The following is a 20626-nucleotide window of genomic DNA, read 5'->3' as shown; positions in this document are numbered from 1 at the left end:
TAGCTTTCATCGTATTCTTGGATGACCATATGATACAAAACAGTAATCTCTGTCAAATAATGACTGCCCATTATACATACAAAAATATTTGTTAACACCATGCAGCAAAACAGTCAGCTCTGCTAAAAGCTAATAAAAAGTTCTATTCCTCTGAAAAAGTAAAGAAAAATTTCTCTACTTCTGTGTGTAGAAATTCAAGCCTTGGAAACTATTCAGCTTTTCTTCTCTATAGCAAATATATTTTATTATTTCAATAACCCAAGAATAATAAAAGAACATTGGTGAATTTTCTGCACCATGAAACCATGAAGCATTTTCTGTTCTTTAGTGCCCTAAAAAGTTTGATTTTACTACGAAACTTTAATTAATCATAAATACAGGAGCATTATTAAGAAATTCATCAGAAACAGAAATTGGAAAAACATTTAAAAGCAAAAACTAATCTGAAGAAGAATTCTCTCCATCATCCAATTATACAGTGTAGAAAAATACAATTAATGTGTACCATCCTTAATTCTTTCTGGCTCATGAAACTATATTTTTATTTGCCAGCAAACATAAATCCTGCAGAAGTTCTCAAGACAAGCATATCAAAATAAGCATCAAAAAAAAAAGGAGCTTTTTAAATACTCTGCTGTCATTACATGTTCTCTCACAGAATAACCAGAGCTTTACATATTCTATCCTGTCTCTGCATAGTTGGTCTTACTGGTCACTTTAGGAAATAATCTTCAGGTTTCTCAAAAACAAAGTTGTTTTTCTCATCCTTATGGCTACCTTTTGTTTCTTAAATAAGTCTCTACATACAGAATTTGTTAACTGACAGGGCATTTTATATCCACCATCAGAAAACAAATTATTTGTATCAAACAAAAAAGATTAAATCACCTACCCCTTCTAAGATGCTTTTGTTTTGACTATCTGCTAAAGTTAGCATAATATAATCTGATTCCAAGCAATGAAGCTTAGCTTGTTTTCCCAATAGAGGAAAGGATGACTAAAATTTACCTTTGTATTCTTTTCTACCCCACTCTCTAAAGCTTTCATAAAATTCTTCACTACTGAATGACAGTCTCCCTAGGCATGCAGTTCATCACCAAGAAAGCATGACGCTTTTTGGACTAATGAAAAACCATTTTATATTATCTTTTGATACCTAATGGAGAAAAAAATTATAAATAAAAATTTAGAAAAAATGAATTCCAACCACAAAAGTTTTTTTTTAATAGGTTGAAGGACACAGGCACTACTTTTGGACTCACAAACTTATAGGATGTCAAGAGTTCTTAATTAAAAAGTATCAGAAGTCAGGTGGCTTTATCACTTTTTAAAAATATAATCTTACCTGATCAAGTGAGGTGGTGTCTCTAACTACAGCATCAGGATGTCTATTAGGTATGGCTACAGCTTCCTGAAATAAAAAAATACATTGAATGTTAAATGCTAACAAGTAATATTTATTTTCTTTACCCAAACTAGTATTTGATAAGCAACCATGTTTTAAAGTAACAAAATCAGCAAGTTGGATGACAAATTTTTAAAAACATATTTTATGCTCAGGAGATACTGATGTTTAAAGTTTCATAACAGCTACCTTCATCTACATTATGGTTTCTCTGTTTAAGGAAAGAAATTATATAATGAGATCCATTCTCTAGGCCACAAAGGAAAAAAAGGTAAAGACTCTTTTCCAAACAATGCAAAAGATGATGATAACTATAAAACTTAGACAAAGAATTCACATCCAAATTGATTTAATCTTTAAATGCTCATTAAAAGAGTACAGATCTCTTTGCACTTATAGCCTATTTGGAGTTGGATGAACTTCTTGGATATGTAGATTGTTTTTCATGAAAGTCATTATCCCCTTAATTATTTTTTCTGCTTTCTTCTCTCTCTCCTCTCGTTCTGGTCCTCCTGCTGTTGGTATCCCATGTTTCTCTAAGGCTCTTCATTCTTTTTTCTTTCCCTTCACCTCTTCTCTGTCCTTCAGACAGATATTGACAAAGACGGAATAGACAGATCTTCAAGCTTTTGGATTCTTTCCTTTGCCAGTGCAAATCTACTGTTGAGCCCTTCTAGTAAATTCTTCATTTCAGTTATTGTACTTTGAGTGTCTGCACTTCTATTTGGTTCTTTTTCATAGTTTCTATTTATTGATTTTTCTCTAGTTGATAAGTCACTGTCAACATACTTCCTTTTGCTTCTTTAAGCATGGTTTCCTTTAGTTCTTTGAACATATAATAGCTGCTCTGAAGTTTTTGTCTACTATAAAGTCCACTCAAAGGTAGTTTCTGTGCCAGTTTTGTTTTGTTAACCTTGCCTATGGGTCACACTCTCATTTCTTTCATGTGCTATAATTTTCTGCTGATAACCGGACATTTTAGATAATATATTGCAGTAAATGTGGACACTAATTACCCTTCCCTCCTAGGCCTGCTGTTATTATTTATTAATGACTTGGCTAACCTATTTTAGTTAAGTCTATTTCTCCCATAGTGTACAGCCTCTGATGTTGCTCCTCATAGGGTGTAGCCTTTGGCGAACGGCACTCTGGGATGACAGTGATTTTGGCAGAGCTCTCTGTGACTGTCTCTCCCTAATGTGTTCAACTGTCTGCCTCTTTTGGTATCATACCCAGATGACAGGCTCCAATAACTGCCAGATCATTGCTCTATTATTTTAAACAATGCCTTAGGCACAAATTGCTCCAAGATCTGATCCAATTAAAGCCAGACCTCTTGTTAGTCATGATGGCAGCATAGGTAAATGTGGTACTTGCATCCTCCCACAACCACATCAAAATTACAACTAAACTACAGAAAAACCATCATTCAAATCCCCTCAAATCTAAATGAACAGAAGTCCTACAACTAGGGATTAAAAGAAGGAGCCACACAGAGCCTGGTAGGAGTTGTGGAGACACAGAATAGCTGACCTCACACCAATGTGTGGCAGATAAAAATTGGGAGGGTATCTCAACTGTAGAGGTCCCTCCTGAGAAGCAAAGGGTCCCAGCCCCACACCAGGCCTTCAAGTCCAGGGTTCCAGTACCACACGAAGAGAAGTCCCCATAACATATGGCTATAAAAACCAGTGGGGAGTGAGACTGAGTGTGAAGACTGAGACTGAGAAGAAGGGCTGCTAAGTGCCTGGCATTCCTCTTAAAGGGCCAGTGCATGGACTTACTTGGACTCCGTCCGTCTCTCCGTCTCTTGGAGCTCCAGCACTGGGGCAGCAGCTCCAAATGCACCAGAGATATACAAGGAGGAACTGAATTGTCTGTTGTCAAGGCTAGAGCTAGAGTGGAGTGCTGGAAGAGGCCATTGTTCCTTTTCTAAGACCAACCCCCAACAGAGCCAGCAGGGGAGCATCATATCTGGGTCTCCATCAACCTGGTTCATAGCTTGTGCCACACCCTGGTGATTCCCTTAGGTAGCCCCCAACCAACTGTGGGCCCACCCAAGCTGTTTCCAGTGGTTTTTCCCAATCGAATAGCCTATCTTGGCTCATGCTTGAGACTGTCCTAAAATCTCTCATACAAGCAGCATCTGGCCACAGCATGCCCCATACCTCTAACTAAGTGGTCCCAGGCTGGGCACTAGCATCAGCCAGCCTTGGTTCACAGCTTAGCCTTGTCTGGGCATCTCTAAGCCCAGCACAAGTAGTAGCCACCTGTGGATCATTTTGTGACTCTAGGCAGAACACGAGTCGCAGCTGACCTGGGTCTGCACCTCCCAGGAGGCCCCCGAGCCAGTGCACTTGTTGAATAGCTTCAGACCATGTCACAGCACCACCCAACCACCTCCACAAGTTACACACTCAAGGAGAGGACTCAGTGAACACCAGAGTCCCACTGAAGTAAGTCCTGCTCTATTGGGTGGGCCCCTGAACAGCTTATCCCCCATGGTGTTGGTGATAATAGGTGCAGCTGCAATGATCCTCACAGCTGATCATTCTGTGGGTAAATCCCTCCCATTGTGTCAACAGCAATCAAGATTCAAGTACAACAGGAGAGTGTACACAGCCCACAGGGCAGAGCAGACCTGGAATGACCAGCTTGGGTGACTGGGGAGGGTGTGTCACTGGACCCTTTAGAACACCTATGACACAAAGCTATTCTACCAAGCCCAGGGGACATAGTAACTCCACCTAATACACAGAAACAAACACAGAGAGGCTACCAAAATTAAGAGACAAAGAAACATGTCTCAAATGAAAAAACAGGACAAAACTCCAGAAAAAGACAAAATGGAGAGAAGCAATCTACTAGATAGAGTTCAAAACAATCGTTATAAGGATGCTCAATGGACTTAACGAGAACCTCAACAGCATAAAGGGATGTTGTTGGGAATGGCCCTGCCTGGTTTCAGAAGCTGTAACCCCCATGGCTAAGGCTGACTGGGCCACCTTTGGACCATAAGCCACTAAGGAGACAAAGCTTATCTCCCTGGCAGGGGCACACCGCTTCTGCTCCTTTTACTTCATCCATAACTGGCCCCCAATGCTTGGTCGGTTAGCCAATAATGGGTAAGATTCCCCAAGGGGGGAACAACCTAATACAGGCACAATCACATGGAAGCCCCAGGGAAGGACTTGGGGGGCTACAGCAAAAGGGAATGATAGACCCTCGCCCCTCAGCTTTCACAAAGCCTGAGTCCTCATTCTGTCTGTGAGAAGTCTCCTAATCTGTTGGCTGCCTTACCACCCCCACCTGACTTAAGCCTGAGACAATGCCTTAAACCTGAAACAATGCTGGTGGTGAGTACCGCCCTGTGCTAGAAAGGACAGGGTCCCTAGGGCGATCAGGCCTAAGAAAGAATATATAAAATCCTGTGAAACATGCTTTGTTTATAATGCTCTCAATTAAATAAGGGTCCAAGCAAGAAGTGAGTTTGTTCCTCAAAGTTTTATAGCTCTTTAGCTATCTGACCCTGACTCAAAATAGGCCCTCAGAGTTCTTTGTTATCTATTGTTTGATCCTTACTGCCTGACAATGATTAATGAGCTTTACCTATATTCCTGTGCAAAACAAACCTAATGAAAACCCATTGAGGAAAAGGCTCCTGGCCCTTCTCCTTTGAGAGATCGGCCACCTTTCCTCCCCAAGCAGATCTTGTCTTGGTACACTTATTCTCATCTGTGGCAGATGGGGGGCTCTCCGGGCAAAGGTCCCCCACAGGACATGGAAACCATTAAAAAAAAGTTCAAAATGAATGATACACTAACTGAAGTAAAGAAAAATTTACAGCAAAGCTACAGCAGAGTACATAAAGCTGAAAATCAATTCAACAATGTAGAATATAAGGAAGCAAAAAACACCTAATGTGAAGAGCAGAGAAAAAAGAATCCAAAAACATGAGGACAGTGTAAGCAGCCTCTGGTACGACTTCCAGAATACCAACATTCACATCATTGGGGTGCCAGAAGGATAAGAGAGAGAGCAATAGACTGAAAACCTACTTGAAAAATGAATGACACTTCCGGCCAAGATGGAGGTGTAGGTAGACACACTGTGCCTCCTCACACAACCAAAACTAAGGACAACAAAAATTTAAAAACAAAAAAAACAACCAGAACAGAGAGAAATGAATTGAATGAAAGTCTGACAACCATTTATCCAGACCTGTAAGGAGGAGTGGAGTCAGATGTCTATGGAGAGGGGTCGAGGGGTCCTGGCCTAAAAAAGCAGTGGCTGGCAGACGCGGGGGCACAGGGCACAGACGGCAGTTGGTGGACCCCAGAAACGCAGAGGCAGCTGACGGACCCAGCGGCAGACCCTGGGTGCGAGAGGCAACGAGCAGACCTAGTGAGGGGCACAAGGCAACTGGCTGTCCGCGGTCACACATTCACGCGCAGATAAACTAGGCGAAAATGGGCAGCGACACAGACCAAGCAACCCAGGGACCCAGCACCAGGAAACAAAGCCTAAAAGCACCAATTAAAAACACCTGTGGGGGGTTGAGGCCAGGAGAATCAGCCTCACAAGAGAGCTCCTTGGGGAGACCCAGAGTCCTAGAAAGTACACAAGCCCACCTGCCCGGGAGCCAGCACCAGAGGGGCCCAATTTGCTTAAGCAGGTGCCATTGTTCCCTCTTGGACCCTGCCCCCACATACAACATCACAACCCAGCTACTGAGGTGCCCCACCCTGCTGAACACCTAAGGCTCCACCCCTCATATGCAACAGGTGGTGTAGGAGGGTGCAGCCAAAGGGTCCCCAAATAGAGATTTGGAATGGGGTTCAGAACTCAAGATGTCCACGAAATATTAGAAAAATATAGAGAATGTCCTCACCCCCACCCCCCAGGTGTGGGTTGGGGAAAGGGACAAATGAAGCAGGGCCATTGAGAGCTGTTTCACATAGCAACAGCCTTGCAGCTACCCTCTGGCATGGTCATTTAACATATCTCTAACCTTTAACTGGTTGCGCAGATATGTTAAATAGCTCTGACCAGCTATGAGCCAGGGGAATGGAAGTAACTTCCCCACCAAGATGTAAATGGGGGGCAGGTCCCCCGAGTTACAGCGCCTACGTGGGAGCTCAGAGAAGATTGGCTCCAGGACATGGGGCCACGCCTGCCCCGACTCACAATGGCAGTCCAGTAAAGCTGGAAGGCTTTGAGAGTTCTGACATGTGAAGCCGAGTGTGGGAGGAGTCCAAAATGGAGCTGCAGAGGAAGATTGGTGCGGGGATTAAAACCCAGACATGGCAGCCATTGGAGAGAGAACCATGAAGCTGTGGCAATGCAGGGAGGACAGCAGTCACTGAGGAGAGAACCATGCGGCTTTAGCAGAGTGGGGACTCCCACAGCCATGCAGACACCATCCGCCATGCAGCTGCCTGCGGCTCCTCTACCGCCCGGCTCGGAGCCCCAGTCGGCTCTGCAGCCACAGCCACGAGAAGGGGCCACCAGTAAGTGACTCGGGAGCACCGGGTCACTGCCCGGCTGCCACAGCCACCACCAGGCCTCCGCACGCTGCGCCTGCGCTCTCACCGCTCGGGCTCAGCCAACCTCTCAGCCACCTGCTCTGGCCAGGACACGATGAGCTCCACACTAGCCCTCTTGGTGGTGCTGCCGCTGCCGCTGCCGTAGCTCTCCCAGAAAGGGGGATCAACCCCCGGCCCCCCGCAGCCATGAGAAGAATCACCACAAGCCTTTAGCTGGAGATCCTGGCAACACAACCAATGGTGCTGGGAACTGAGGAAGGCCTGCCAGCTGAGCACAAATTACTAGGAAAAATCGAGAGCTGCCTAAGCCACGGACTTCTATTTCTTTTCCTGAGATACGGTACCCCAGACTGGGCAAAGGGGGGAAGGAAGGACTGTGTGTGTTTGTGGGTGTTTCAAGGGACTTTGGGATTTTAACAAAGACATTAAGTCATTACTTTTAGTCTGTATAACTTGAATAAATAACTCTTTTCTTTTTCACCAATCTCTAGCATGGAGAGCTATAATTCTCTGGCTTAGGGAAAGGTGAACCTAGTACAGGGGGACCCCAGGAGAAATGGGGATCAATTCTGTAGCATTGTGGGACCCTCTTCCCTGGTGGCCAATCGGGAAGGATCATGGGAAACCACATGCGCAGTAGCTTTAAAGTAATGCAACTACTTGCATATGCTCAGTAAAAGCCCACCAAAACTAACCAGAAAGGATCCGCCCTATAAGAATGGAATCCCTCCAGCCCATGAGGTCAATCTCTGCTTGGAGTTGGCCTGCTCCCATGTTCTCTGCTCTAAACTCTGGGTGTTCGGTTCAATTCTTTGTCCCGAACACTAAGAATCTGGTTACCTGTGCCCACCTGTGACAGCGAGACCATACCAATAGGCACGGGGCGGGGGTGGGGGGGAAGAAGATGGCTCAAACAGAATTAAAAGCCCCTTGGCCACTACTTTTAAGCAAACAAAAGATAGCCGACCTATCAGATGCACAGTTGAAAGCATTGGTGATCAGAATGCTCATAGAACTGACTAATTTTGGTCGCAAATTAGATGAACAAATGAAGGCTACAATGAGTGCAATGAAGAAAAATGCACACAGAACCAATAGTGATGGAAAGAAAACTGGGTTTCAAATCAATGGAATGGACCAGAAGGAAGAGAGGTACAACAAAACAGAAAAGAATGAAGAAACAAGACCTCAAAAAATGAGGAGAGGCTTAGGAACCTCCAGGACATGTTTCAACGTTCCAACATCCAAATTATAGGGGTACCAGAAGGAGAAGAGGAAGAGCAACAAGTGGAAAAGATATTTGAACAAATAATAAAGGAGAACTTCCCCATTCTGGCAAGGGAAATAGACTTCCAGGAAGTCCAGGAAGCTCAGAGAGTACCAAAGAGTTTGGACCCAAGGAGGAACATGCCAAGGCACATCATAATTACATTACCCAAGGTAAAAATGAAGGAGAGAATTCTAGAAGCAGCAAGAGATAAGGGGACAGTAACCTACAAAGGAGTTCCCATCAGAATGTTAGCTGATTTCTCAAAAGAGACCTTATGGGCAAGAAGGGGCTAGAAAGAAGTATTCCAAGTCATGAAAGGCAAGGACCTACAACCAAGATTGCTCTATCCAGCAAACCTTTCATTTAGAATGGAAAGGCAGATAAAGTGTTTCTCAGATAAGGCCAAGTAAAAGGAGTTCATCATCACCAAGTCCTTATTATATCAAATGTTAAAGGGACTTATCTAAGAAAAAGAAGATAAAAAATATGAACAGTAAAAAAAGACATCAAACTCACAGTTAGTAACAACCACACCTAATTATGAACAGAACCACAGAAATGGAGATCACATGGAGGGTTAGCAACAGGGGAGTGGGAGGAGGAGAGAGGAGGAAAAGGTATGGAGAATAAGTAGCATAGACGGTAGGTAGAAAATAAACAGGGGGAGGGTAAGAATAGTATGGTAAATATAGAAGCTAAAGAACTTATGACACATGGACATGAACTAAAGGTGGGGAATGTGGGTGGGGGGGTGGGCAGGGTAGAGGGGAGTGAAGGGAGAAAATGGGACAACTGTAATAGCATAATCAATTAAATGTATTTAAAAAAATGAATGACAGAAACCTTCCCTAACCTGGTGAAAGAAATAGACATACATGTCCAGGCAGCAGAGTCCCAAACAAGGTGAACCTAAAGAGGCCCACACCAAGGCACATCATAATTAAAATGCCAAAGGTTAAAGACAAAGAGAAAACCTTAAAAGCCACCAGAAAAAAGCAGTTGGTTACCCACAGGAGGGTTCTCACAAGATTTTCAGCTGATTTTTCAACAGAAACTCAGAAGGCCAGAAAGTAGTGGCAAGAAACATTCAAAGTTATGAAAAGCAAGAACCTACAACCAAGATTAATTACTCAACCTAGCAAAACTATCATTTAGAATTGAAGCACATATAAAGAGCTTCCCAGACAAGAAAAAGCTAAAGGAGTCCATCACTACCTAACCAGTACATGAAATGTTACAGGATGTTCATTAAGAAGGAAAAAATTAGATCACTATGAACAATAAAATGGCAATATCTACCAACATAAATATCAACAATCTAAAAACAAAATAAACAAACAAGCAGAACAGAAACAGACTCACAGATGCAGAGAACAATTTATCAATTGACAAATGGAAGGAAGGATGAGTGAAAAAGAAGGGATTAAGGAGTACCTTTAGTTGTTACAGAACAGTTGTAGGGATATAAAGTAGAACATGGGGACTGTAGTCAATAATAGTCTAATAACTATGTATGGTGTCAGATGGGTGTGAGATTTATCAGGATGATCACTTAGTAAGTTGTATAATGTCTAATCACTAAGGTGTACACCTAAGCTAACATACTACTGTATATCAACTTAAATTGAAAAATAAAAATATTATAAATAAATTATAAAGTCAGGACTCTTTACAGGGGTAGTCAGTTTTCAAGGCTAGTCTTAAAGGTGTGTTAGGATCCTATGAGGTCTCTACTTAGCTGTCTCATTCTATGGTTCTCTCTAGTAAACTTCAAGTTAGGCTAGTTTAATTTACTGCTCTCATGGACCTACCAGCCTCTTCTTCATTATCACTAAAGTAACCTTATTTTTGAAGATATCCTTTGAACTTCCAAATATTCTGTTCCATAATGAGTCGGTTTCCTCGGGAAAAGCTTCAGAGCTCTCATTATTACAGCTAGCCTTGCCCTTTGGGCAAAAACTCTGCACCACTGCAGCAAAGATGAAGGCGGAGATGGTGGCTCACCTTTCTCCAAATAATATCCTCACTTTAAAAGCAGGATGCTAGACAGGAATAGTAACTTCTGGTCTTTCAGCTTGCCTCTGTCAGCATGGAACCCCCACTCTATGAACTAGCTGGGACAAGAAAGACTAGGGCCCTGCATTCCCAGTCTGCCATGGGTGGAACAGAGTTTCTGCCCTACAAGGGTTAGCTGGTCAGAGGAACACAAAACACAGCCACTTTTACCCAGCATGGAGCTTCTGCATCCCCAGCTGGTGGGGGAATGACAAAAACTAGTGACATGCTCCTCCAGGGAAGGCAGCATGGCCTTATTCTGGGAGCTAAGAGCAGAGAGATCCTGTATTCTCAGTTGCATATGCCTGAAGTGAAGCTTCTATGATGCTGAACCAGGGGAAGAGGAAGGAAGGAGAGAGTTGTGGCTCAAATGCCACAGATTCTCACTGCTCTAAACAAGATACAGACGTTGAATAGGTATTTCTTCATTTGTTAATTCCCTTAGAACAATTCCCGGAAACTTTAAACTTTCTTTTTTTATATTTAATTTTTACCAGTTATGATTGTTTCACTGGTGAAAGGGTCTAACGAACTCCTCACACCATGATTCCAGAAGCAGTCTCTCGATTCTGTTTTGATGCCTTATGTATTCCAGAAGAATATTTATTACAGTATAATCTTACTACCTCAAATAAATTAGAGGTAAAGGCCAGGTTAAATTTGTGTCATAATCCAAGTTCTAAAATATTTTTAGGAAAAACATGTTTTTAAATACAATTTGGGAACTGAAGAATAACTAGAATTGTCTTACACAAGTGAAATGCTTACATCATTTAATGAATGAAGATTTTAATTTCTATAGGAATCATTTTGTACATGTTAGGATTTTCTAAAGACTTCTGGGTGCTGCGAAGTTTGTGTGAAAAAGTAAAAATATATTCATAATATCTCAGGTATATCACACTTACCTTAGTCAGACTTTGCTATATGTAATATGTTATATATTAAAATATGCAAACATAAACAGCATTTCAAATCCAAGGAACATATTCTGATTGATAGAAATGTAAATTACTGAGCCTCTATTGTATGAAATTATATGTATGGTGAAGCAGTAAATTCAAAATATAGATAAGGATCCTTAACTGCACATTTATTCTGCTTATAAAGCCATAGCCTACCTTGACTTTGTCCGATGTCCGTTTTCCACCAACACCTCCAGAGCCAACAACAAATAAAGAGAACTGATTATAACATATAAGTTCCTTCCCAGAATAAGAATGGACTGAAAAGTAAACAAAAAAAATTTTAAGTTATCAAAAGATGTAACTAGATAACCAATCAGCAATTCCTTTAAAAGTTTTGAAAACAAAATGCAATTACTAAAAGGTTTTGTAATTTAAAGATGCTTGAGTTTGGATTACAACACATTCATTTTAATCCACTCAGTAGCAGCTGCTGGAAGGCAGACAGATGATGTTCACAAACCCTTTCTTGACTATGAAGTAGCAGCTTCTCTCACCTATTTTTAAACCTCACAACTTTAATATTTCAATTCTCTCCATCTCAAACATTTCAAACAGTCCTACTATAAATTCAGGTAACCTCACAGTCAAACTTTCAAACAGTCTGCCAAAGCACTCAGAAAGAGCCTGGAATGTAAAACAGGAAAGAAGTGAGAACAAAGGGATAAGCTTCGGGAGGGCAGGAACATGGCTGTTTTGCTCACTATCATATTCCCAACAATTAGAATAGCTGGGACAAAAAAGACACCTAATAAATATTTATTAAATTAATTAATCAATGGATAAATGACAATTGAGCAAGTTAGTGGACAAGTAAGCAAGTAATACAGGAACCTAAGACAGCTGCCCTCTTACTACTGACTAATTTCCTGGAGAGAGTTTGAGTATTATCTATATCTCCAGCTCTAGAAAACCAGGAATATGAATTTGAATTGCATGATAGGAAAAATCCCATTATGACGAAAAATAAGGGAAGTCATAGCAATTTGTATTTAAAATAAAATTTTTGTCTTTATTACATAAGAAACTGTATATCCAACTTTATCTATGCCTTACATACAAATTCTAATACATTATTACACACTGCCAAGCTACAGTTCAATAAATGGATTAGGTCAAGAGCAAACAGTAAAAGTTAAAGCTAAGGTTACTGCAGAAGTTTTGTTTTATGGTGCATTACTTTTGGTAGGATAGTGAGAAGGCTAAAAGAAAACTGGGAGAATTACAGCCAAATACTGGCCAACATTTGGAATGACAAGAAAATTTTAAAAATCTAGAAAAGAAGAGAAGAGGAGGAAGATAAAAAGAGGAAAAGGAGAGATAACCAACATATGATGAAATACTATTAGTTAACAAAAACAATGTAGCAGAATATTTAAGAGCATCAAAAATGTTCTCAATATATTAAGTGAAAATAAGGCCGGTTCCAAAACAGCATCTACAGAATAAACTATGTACTCAGAACAAAAATGATAACATCTATATTCCAAATATCAGACGGTATTAAACTTTCCACTGCCATTATTTCTAAAATTTGATAATATCTATTTCTTTTGTTCTGAAACTTTAAAAAAATTAATTTTAAGCAATGTATCTATAGCTCAGATTTAATTAATAGTATGTCAAAATTTATTAAACTACTCTATATTTTTTCCACTGCAAATATAATGTGGCTGGGGTGTTTAAACCACATTATGAATTCAATAGGCCTAAATGATTCAGGGGTCAAATATGTTCCAACTTCCAAAGAGCTAACATAGAAAAGCATATGTACAATACTGCTTAATTATCAACTGAGGGCTATCTATGTGTCCCTTCCTGTCAAAAACTTACTCCAGCAAGTATAATTCTCTATGTTCTTCAAACCAGCCACATTTCTTCTGTGCTTTGGTTATATTGTCTCAAATTGCCTGAAATGTCCCACTGTCCCTACCCTGGACCCCAATCTACTCCTTTTTCCCCTCCTCCCTTATTTTCTAAAAAAGTTTATAAATTTTAGATTGCTTATCTTGCTTTCCCACAAACTGACAAATACAGACTTACTAATCACTTCTATGGTGAAGTATTATGTTATACACAAAGCCTATCAGTTTAACAATATTGTTATAAGAATTAGAAATGAGTTACCATCCACAAGAATTACTAAACCGGATCCTTTATCTAGGATATCAGCAACAACTGTTTCACATCTTAATTTTCCTAAAATGAAAAGTAAAATAAATAAATAAATAAATAGACTGTTTTAAAGACCATAGTAAATGAATAGGCTGTGTTAAAAAACGTAAGTTAAGACATGAAAGAATTTAACATAATTTCCACCAGAAGTTCAACAAAACTAAAAAGTATGGTTTGAAATAATAATTTTCAATCAGAATACCTGAGTCACTAAATTTGAAACATCAGTAATTCTGATAAATTAGATTTTAGGAAATAACAATTTTCAATCATCTAACAAACGTTTATTAAGCATACAACTGATACCATTTACCCCATTCCTTCTCAAATCTCTACTGGATTCAATGAGACATTGTTTCTCTCTAACCATTGGGTATTTTTATGCCTCTTCTTTCCTTCATTTAACTGGTGATGTCCTGATGGATCTTCATTGTCTGGGAGTGAACTCGTCTTTTTCTCAAACCTGCTTTTCTCTTTTGTTCCATATACGGATGAAAGGTGTACCCACACAATAGCCCAAGCCAGAAACTTGAGCACCACCACCAACTTACGAAATAAGTTAGATTATACTAAAAACTTTTACTTCATCCTTAAGTCTACGAAGAGCCATCTGTGGTTTTTAATAAGGAAGTGACACACATTTGCATTTTGGAAATATTCTGGCTACAGTGTGGTGAATAGACCTAATGGGAACAAGGATGGAGGCAGAAAAAACACTTAGAAAGTGAGAGGTGGTGGTGGACTAAACAAAGAAGTAGAAGTGGAGGTGGACAGAAATAGCAGGATTCAGATATACTGAAGGGAGAGAATCAAAGAACTCGGTAATTGTCTGGATGTGAAAGATGGTAAAACAGAAGCCAAAGTTGGTATCCATATTGGCCACAATCGCCTCCTAAACAGCTCTCTGACCCACCCACTTCTTTCCGTCTCTCCACTACCACCTTAATGCAAGCTACCGTCATTTCACTGGAACTACCACAACAGACTTAAATAGGTGCCTGCACATCTACTCTGCTCTGTACATGTCTGAGGCGATTTTTCCCAAAGTCAAATCTGACAATGCAATTAACTGCTCTTCCCAACACCACCACCATTACACCTCTCCCCACCACGTCCCAAGGCTCTTGTGATAAAAATATAAAAATATAAAATTCCCTAACATGATCTATGTGATACTATTTCCTGCCACCACTGCCAGGCTCTCCAGCCACCCTGGCCTTCCTCTTCTCCTCCATATCCATGCTTCTTGTATATTGAGGGCCTTTACATAGGCCCTTGGCTCTGTCTAGAATATTCTTTCCTTCCTTCTTTGCCTAACTGTGTTATCAAGCTAAAATCTTTCTTTCAAACTTCTCTTCAAGTCAGTTCCTCTATAATGTTTACCACATGTAGTTGCAATTACACAATTACACAATCTGTGTGACTACCCTCCTTTCCAACAAGGTTATATGCTCCATGGCAGCAGAACAACAGAGTTGTTTCTATATCCCATTTATTCACAGCCCTAGCAGAATACCTAGAACTTATTATTAGCAAACCATCAAAAAACAGTTGAGGAATTGGTGATGATATCCCCAGATGATCAATTCCATGGCCAATCAAACATCAGGCCTACTTTCTACATATTTCTGTAATCCCTTCACCTGCACCCATCCACATGCCAACAACCCTATCCAATCAACCATGGTCTCTTACTTAGATTATTACTACAGTCTCTTACAAAATCTCCTTCCCTCTATCTCATTTGTTTATACCCCAAGGAGAACTGATGCTTTTTAAAATCCACATCTGATCATATAATTCTCTCCTGCTTATAGGCCTTCATTGGCTATCTACTGCCTTTAAATAAATCCAAGCTTCTTCACCTGACTTTCAAGGCTTTTGCAAGACCATTTTTACCTCTCTGTGCTCACATCTTGCTTCCCTCCTCAACCTGTCTTTAAGGAAGCTGTAACTATTTTCAGTTCCCCTAACAGCCAATGCTTTTCCTCACTTCCAAACCTTTGCATAGAGTATTCCCATTGCATAAAATATTTTTCAATCTCTTCTGAACACTAACTCCTAATTTCTGATCTTAATTTAAATTTCATTTCTACCAAGAAGCCTTCCTCAACCCCTCAAGTTGTATTCCAGGTTTTCCTATGTGCTCCTGTAACAAATTTGTCCTTATCCCATTACAATGTATTACATAATGCTGATCACTCCCCATTTTCTCTATACATCATTAGACAAATTCTAAGCTCTGCAAAAGCAAAGACAATGTCTTTTCATGGTTACATTACCAACCCTTAGTATAATGCCTGACACAAAATAAGTACTGGTATTTAATAAATATTCAGTGAGTGAATAAATAATTAACAGGCAATTGTTTTCTTCCTCTACTTTTCTATTGTTTACAAATTCTCTATAATGAGAACATGTTATTTTATAATTTTATTAAAATCTACTTAAACATGAGTACTTCAGGAGAAAATGGTTAAATCTACCCTAACAATCAAAACCACACATCCATGAGGTTCTATTTGGGAAATTTGGGATAATAATTACATTTGCATAATGCTTAACTGTTCACAGCACATTTACATATACTGATATTTGATAGTTACATATTCTCTGTCAGAGATTGGTAACATAATCAATCTCACTTTCCAGATGAAATATTGTTTTGCCCTAATAACAGAAATCATCTCAAGAAAGTAGTAAATCAAAAAAAGAAAGACATCAAGTAGAAACATAATAAAGATCAAACATTTGATCCCAGAAAATCTAGAAACCAGCATATCCTAGATTAGTACATGTGCTAGTTCACAATGGGAAGTAAAGTGCCACTATACAGTTTCTTGCACTCCATTCAATTATGTTTATATTTTGACCACGAGGAGCGGTAAATCAACATGATAATATCACTGTAGCTAACAAATGAGTTAGTAAAAGATACAGAGATGTGACACCAGCCTCCTGATGCTTGAGTTCCTATGTTTCATCAACTAGTGTGTTTTATGAAGATGTTATAAATATTGGTCAAACCTTGGTTTTCTGCAGGTTTTTAATGAGGTTCCAAACTGTAAGTATCTTGAATTTTCAGCATTTATATTTATTGGACCGTAAACTTTAAAACTACTTAAAGAAAATGCACAGGAGTTTCTGATGAAAAGCAATCATGAGAAACATAACTTGAAGCTAAGGAAATACAAGAAACTAAGAAAACTATTTTCCACACCTATTGAAAGCACCTATTTGTTGTGATCATTTTTTAATGTATTTCTAATCTCTCTTCATATTTAAAATCTCTAGTGGCAGTAACCTATCTTACACATTTCTACCCTTCTTATAACACTGTTTCCCAAATGAACACATCAGGCTGGATGCATAAAAAATATACAGGAAGCTTCCCAGCCTCCACCATCGCCACCATCATACCACCCAAACATGACACACATGTGCACATAAAATCTCCAGGGCTGGGACATGGAATCCATATTTTATTTCAAATAACAGGTAATATAATAATAATGTAGTACAGGTGACTCTGATATACAGCCAGACCTCAAAATTATCTAAAACCTAACACTGTGCTTTACACGTGGCAGGTACCCAGCAGAGAGGGAAATGCGGCCACCACATGCTGGGCACAGCCTTAGCTGTGTGCACCCTATGCTGTAACACTAACACTGAACTAAAGCTACTCAGCCATCAGCAATAAGAATCTCATCATTTTTTTAGTAAAATAAGAATATTGAAGAAAAAAATAAATTAGGATTCTAGCTATTTGTTGACCTCTACATTATATAATGTGAAATGACTTTTTTTTGTATTTTACCAACTTGAATGGTCAGTACCTAATTAGACAATATTCTGACATAGAAGTAGCAAAATGAAACAAATACATCAAATTACAGTGAAAGAATAAAATGAGCTTTACTGAACAAGATATTATTAAGAACAATAAAACTGATTATTAAAGATACAAAAATTCTGTATCTTTTAATATTCTATAGCTTTTTGAAAATCAGCACCAACATAAATACCTGAGAAAAGAATACCATATTAACAGGAATCATAACTGATTATACACAATCACTAAGTTTAGAACATACGAACAAAAATGCTCCTTTCGGTTGTTAATTAACATATATCAATTAACTGTTAGATTTTGAAGTAATTATTTTTTTAATTTATTCTTAAGTATTCTATTCTTTTTTTTTAAAGATTTTATTTATTTATTTTTAGAGAGGGAAGGGAGGGAGATAGAGAGAGAGAGAAACAACAATGTGCAGTTGCTGGGGGTTATGGCCTGCAACCCAGACATGTACCCTGGCTGGGAATCGAACCTGGGACACTTTGGTTTCCAGCCCGCGCTCAATCCACTGAGCTACGCCAGTCAGGGCCTGAAGTAATTATTAAATAAGACTATTAAAAAACAAAATTTAAGATAACCAAAACAAGTACCAGTTAATATCAACCTTTTCTAATGGCTGACAAGCACATAAATAACTTGTGATGTGGTTTATTCTGGTCACTGTATGCCAATTTAACACACTGACACAGTTGGAAGTTTAGTCAGAAAATAAAATTATGGTGTGATTATGGAATCAGTGTGTCAAGAACTCACCTGCTCTGGGAAGTGGTTTATATAACTCCAAGTACTGCTCTCCATGCAGAACCTATGTTAGGATAAGCAAAATTTTATTAGCAGACTTTCTTTTTCCACAGGATCTATCTACAGATACTGCTAATCAAAAGTGACATTTCACTGTCCACATGCTCACATCACTCCTTTCCCCAAATCATCTGTCTCGCTTTGGCTTCTACTTCTTAATCACATGATTCAGAAACAATCAGTCCACCAATCTGAAAACTGTCTTTTGGAGCAGAGACCATACCTTATATTTGTGTTCTTTTTTGACATTCATAAATCCTTACTGACTGATAATTATGGATTGTTTGCTAAACTAAGCTGTACTTTCAGTATTTATCACTGTGCCTGGAACATACTGGGTGTCCAATAAATATCTGAATGAAAATGAACAGGTTCCAGCCAAGATGGAGGCATAGGTAGAAACCCTTCTCTTCCTCACACAACCAAAAGGACGATAACAAGCAATCTAAAATCAATAAACAACCAGAAGTGCCAAAAAATTAAATTGCATGGAACTCCAACAACCAAGAAATTAAAGAAAAAATCAACCAGAACAACCTGACCAGTAAGGCAGCACACCTCTTGGGCCAACTCAGAAAAACCGTGGTGAAGCAGCAGACCATGTGGCAGACCTGGGTGCCAAGCTCAGCAGGCTGCAAGGGAGGGATTGACTTAAGGGGAAAGCTGAGACTCAGAGCTGACCGTGGGCTACACCTGGGGTTGACACAGTGGGAGATACTCCCAGCCTCACACGAGAGTTGAAAAGTGTACCAGGGGCAAGCAGGAGGGCTGCGCAGTTCCCTCTCTGGTCCCACCCCCACAGGCAGCCCTGCAGTGCAGCAAGGAGGGTTGCCCTGCCTGGGTGAATCCCTAAGGCCCTGCCCCCTTACAACATATCAGCTGCACCAAGACAAAGAAATATGGCCCAAATGAAAGAACACAACAAAACCTCAGAACTAAGCAATGAGGAGATTGCCAACCTATCTGATGGAGAATGTAAAGCCCTGGTAATCAAAATGCTCACAGATCTGATTGAGCTAGGTTGAAAAATAGAAAAACAAATGAAAGATACCAAAAGTGAAATAAAGCAAAATATACAGGGAACCAACAGTGACAGGAAGGAAACCAGGACTCAAAGCAATAATTTAGAACAAAAAAAAGAAAGAAACATTCATCTAGAAGAAAAGGAAAAAATAAGAATAAAAAAAATGAAGAGAGACTTTGGAACCTCTGGGACAACTTGAAACGTTCCAATATCCAAATTATAGGTGTGCCAGAAAAGAACAAAAGCAAGAAATTGAAAACTTATTTGAACAAACAATGAAGGGAAATTTCCCCAATCTAGCAAGGGAAATAGACTTCCAGGAAGTCCAAGAAACTCAGAGTCCCAAAGAAGTTGGACCCAAAGAGGAACACACCAAGGCACATCATCATTAAGTTACCCAAGATTAAAGACAAAGAGAGAATCCTAAAAGAAGCAAGGGGAAAGGAGACAGTTACCTACAAAGGGGTGCCCATTAGACTATCAGCTGATTTATCAAAATAAACCTTATAGGCAAGAAGGGACTGGAAAGAAGTATTCCAAGTCATGAAAGGCAAGGACCTACATCCAAGATTACTCTATCCAGCAAAACTTTCATTTAAAATGGAAAGGCAGATAAAGTGCTTCCCAGATAAGTTCAAACAAGTTAAAGGAGTTCATCATCACCAAGCCCTTGTTATATGAAATGTTAAAGGGATTTATCTAAGAAAAAGATAAAAAATATGAACAGTAAAATGACAACAAACTCACAACTATCAACAAATGAACCTAGAAGGAAAGAACAACAACAAAAACAAAAACTAAGCAAACCACCAGAACAGGAACAGAATCAGAGAAATGGGCATCACACAGAGGGAGTTCAGTGAGGAGGAGGAAGGGAGGAATAGGAGAGAAAAGGTACAGGGAAGAAGATGCATAATTAGTAAGCATAAAATAGACAGGGAAAGATAAAAAATGGTATAGGAAACAAAGGACTCAAAGAACTTATATGAACAACCCATGGACATAAACTAAGGAGGAGGAATGCTGGAGGGTTGTGGGGGGGCAGGGTGGAGGGGGGTAAAGAGGGAAAATTGGAAAAACTGTAATAGCATAATCAATAAAAAAAAGAAAGAAAATGAACAAATTGGCCACATACCAAATACACACAACTCAACCAAAACACAAACATAAACCTTCAAAACTATGTTCAAAATAAAAGCATTTTCAATGCCAACATCTCCTTAGTATAATATCTCATAAATTATCTACAAAGAGCAGATACTAAGGACCCTGTATAACTTCACGGCCACTTAACATACATGTTTTGAAGCAAGGATATACAAATATATGTAGGAAGACCAAAGGACAGAATAAACAAAACCTGACCCACATATCCAAATGACCACACTCTACTGCCATGGGACAACTTAATTCCCAGTCTTCCTCAGAAGCCAGAATGGAACAAAAAGCAGTGAAAGGCTGGCAGTGATGGGATGACAAATGAAGGACTGTTTCACTGTATCATATGGCCTGGAAACTCAAGGTTG

At 39.6% G+C, this 20626-nt stretch overlaps 1 protein-coding gene across 2 annotated transcripts in view; it reads right to left on the bottom strand.

Moving 5' to 3' along the window:
• HSD17B4 (hydroxysteroid 17-beta dehydrogenase 4) overlaps positions 1–20626 on the bottom strand; it is a 92472-nt gene that overhangs the window by 26427 nt on the left and 45419 nt on the right. For both annotated transcript variants that reach the window (XM_045838040.1, XM_045838039.1), the window contains exons 14-17: positions 18029–18080; positions 13369–13440; positions 11398–11501; positions 1346–1411 (exon numbers count right to left, since the gene is read on the bottom strand). In XM_045838040.1, coding sequence (XP_045693996.1) covers positions 1346–1411; positions 11398–11501; positions 13369–13440; positions 18029–18080 — 294 coding nt within the window. The remainder of the gene's footprint in view (positions 1–1345; positions 1412–11397; positions 11502–13368; positions 13441–18028; positions 18081–20626) is intronic.

The sequence above is a fragment of the Phyllostomus hastatus genome, unplaced genomic scaffold (assembly GCF_019186645.2).
Source record: "Phyllostomus hastatus isolate PE091 unplaced genomic scaffold, TTU_PhHast_1.1 phas_contig_254, whole genome shotgun sequence".
In the NCBI taxonomy this organism is placed as follows: Eukaryota; Metazoa; Chordata; class Mammalia; order Chiroptera; family Phyllostomidae; genus Phyllostomus; species Phyllostomus hastatus.
Note: the sequence above shows the minus strand (reverse complement) of the source record. Positions and strands in the feature narration are given on the sequence as shown.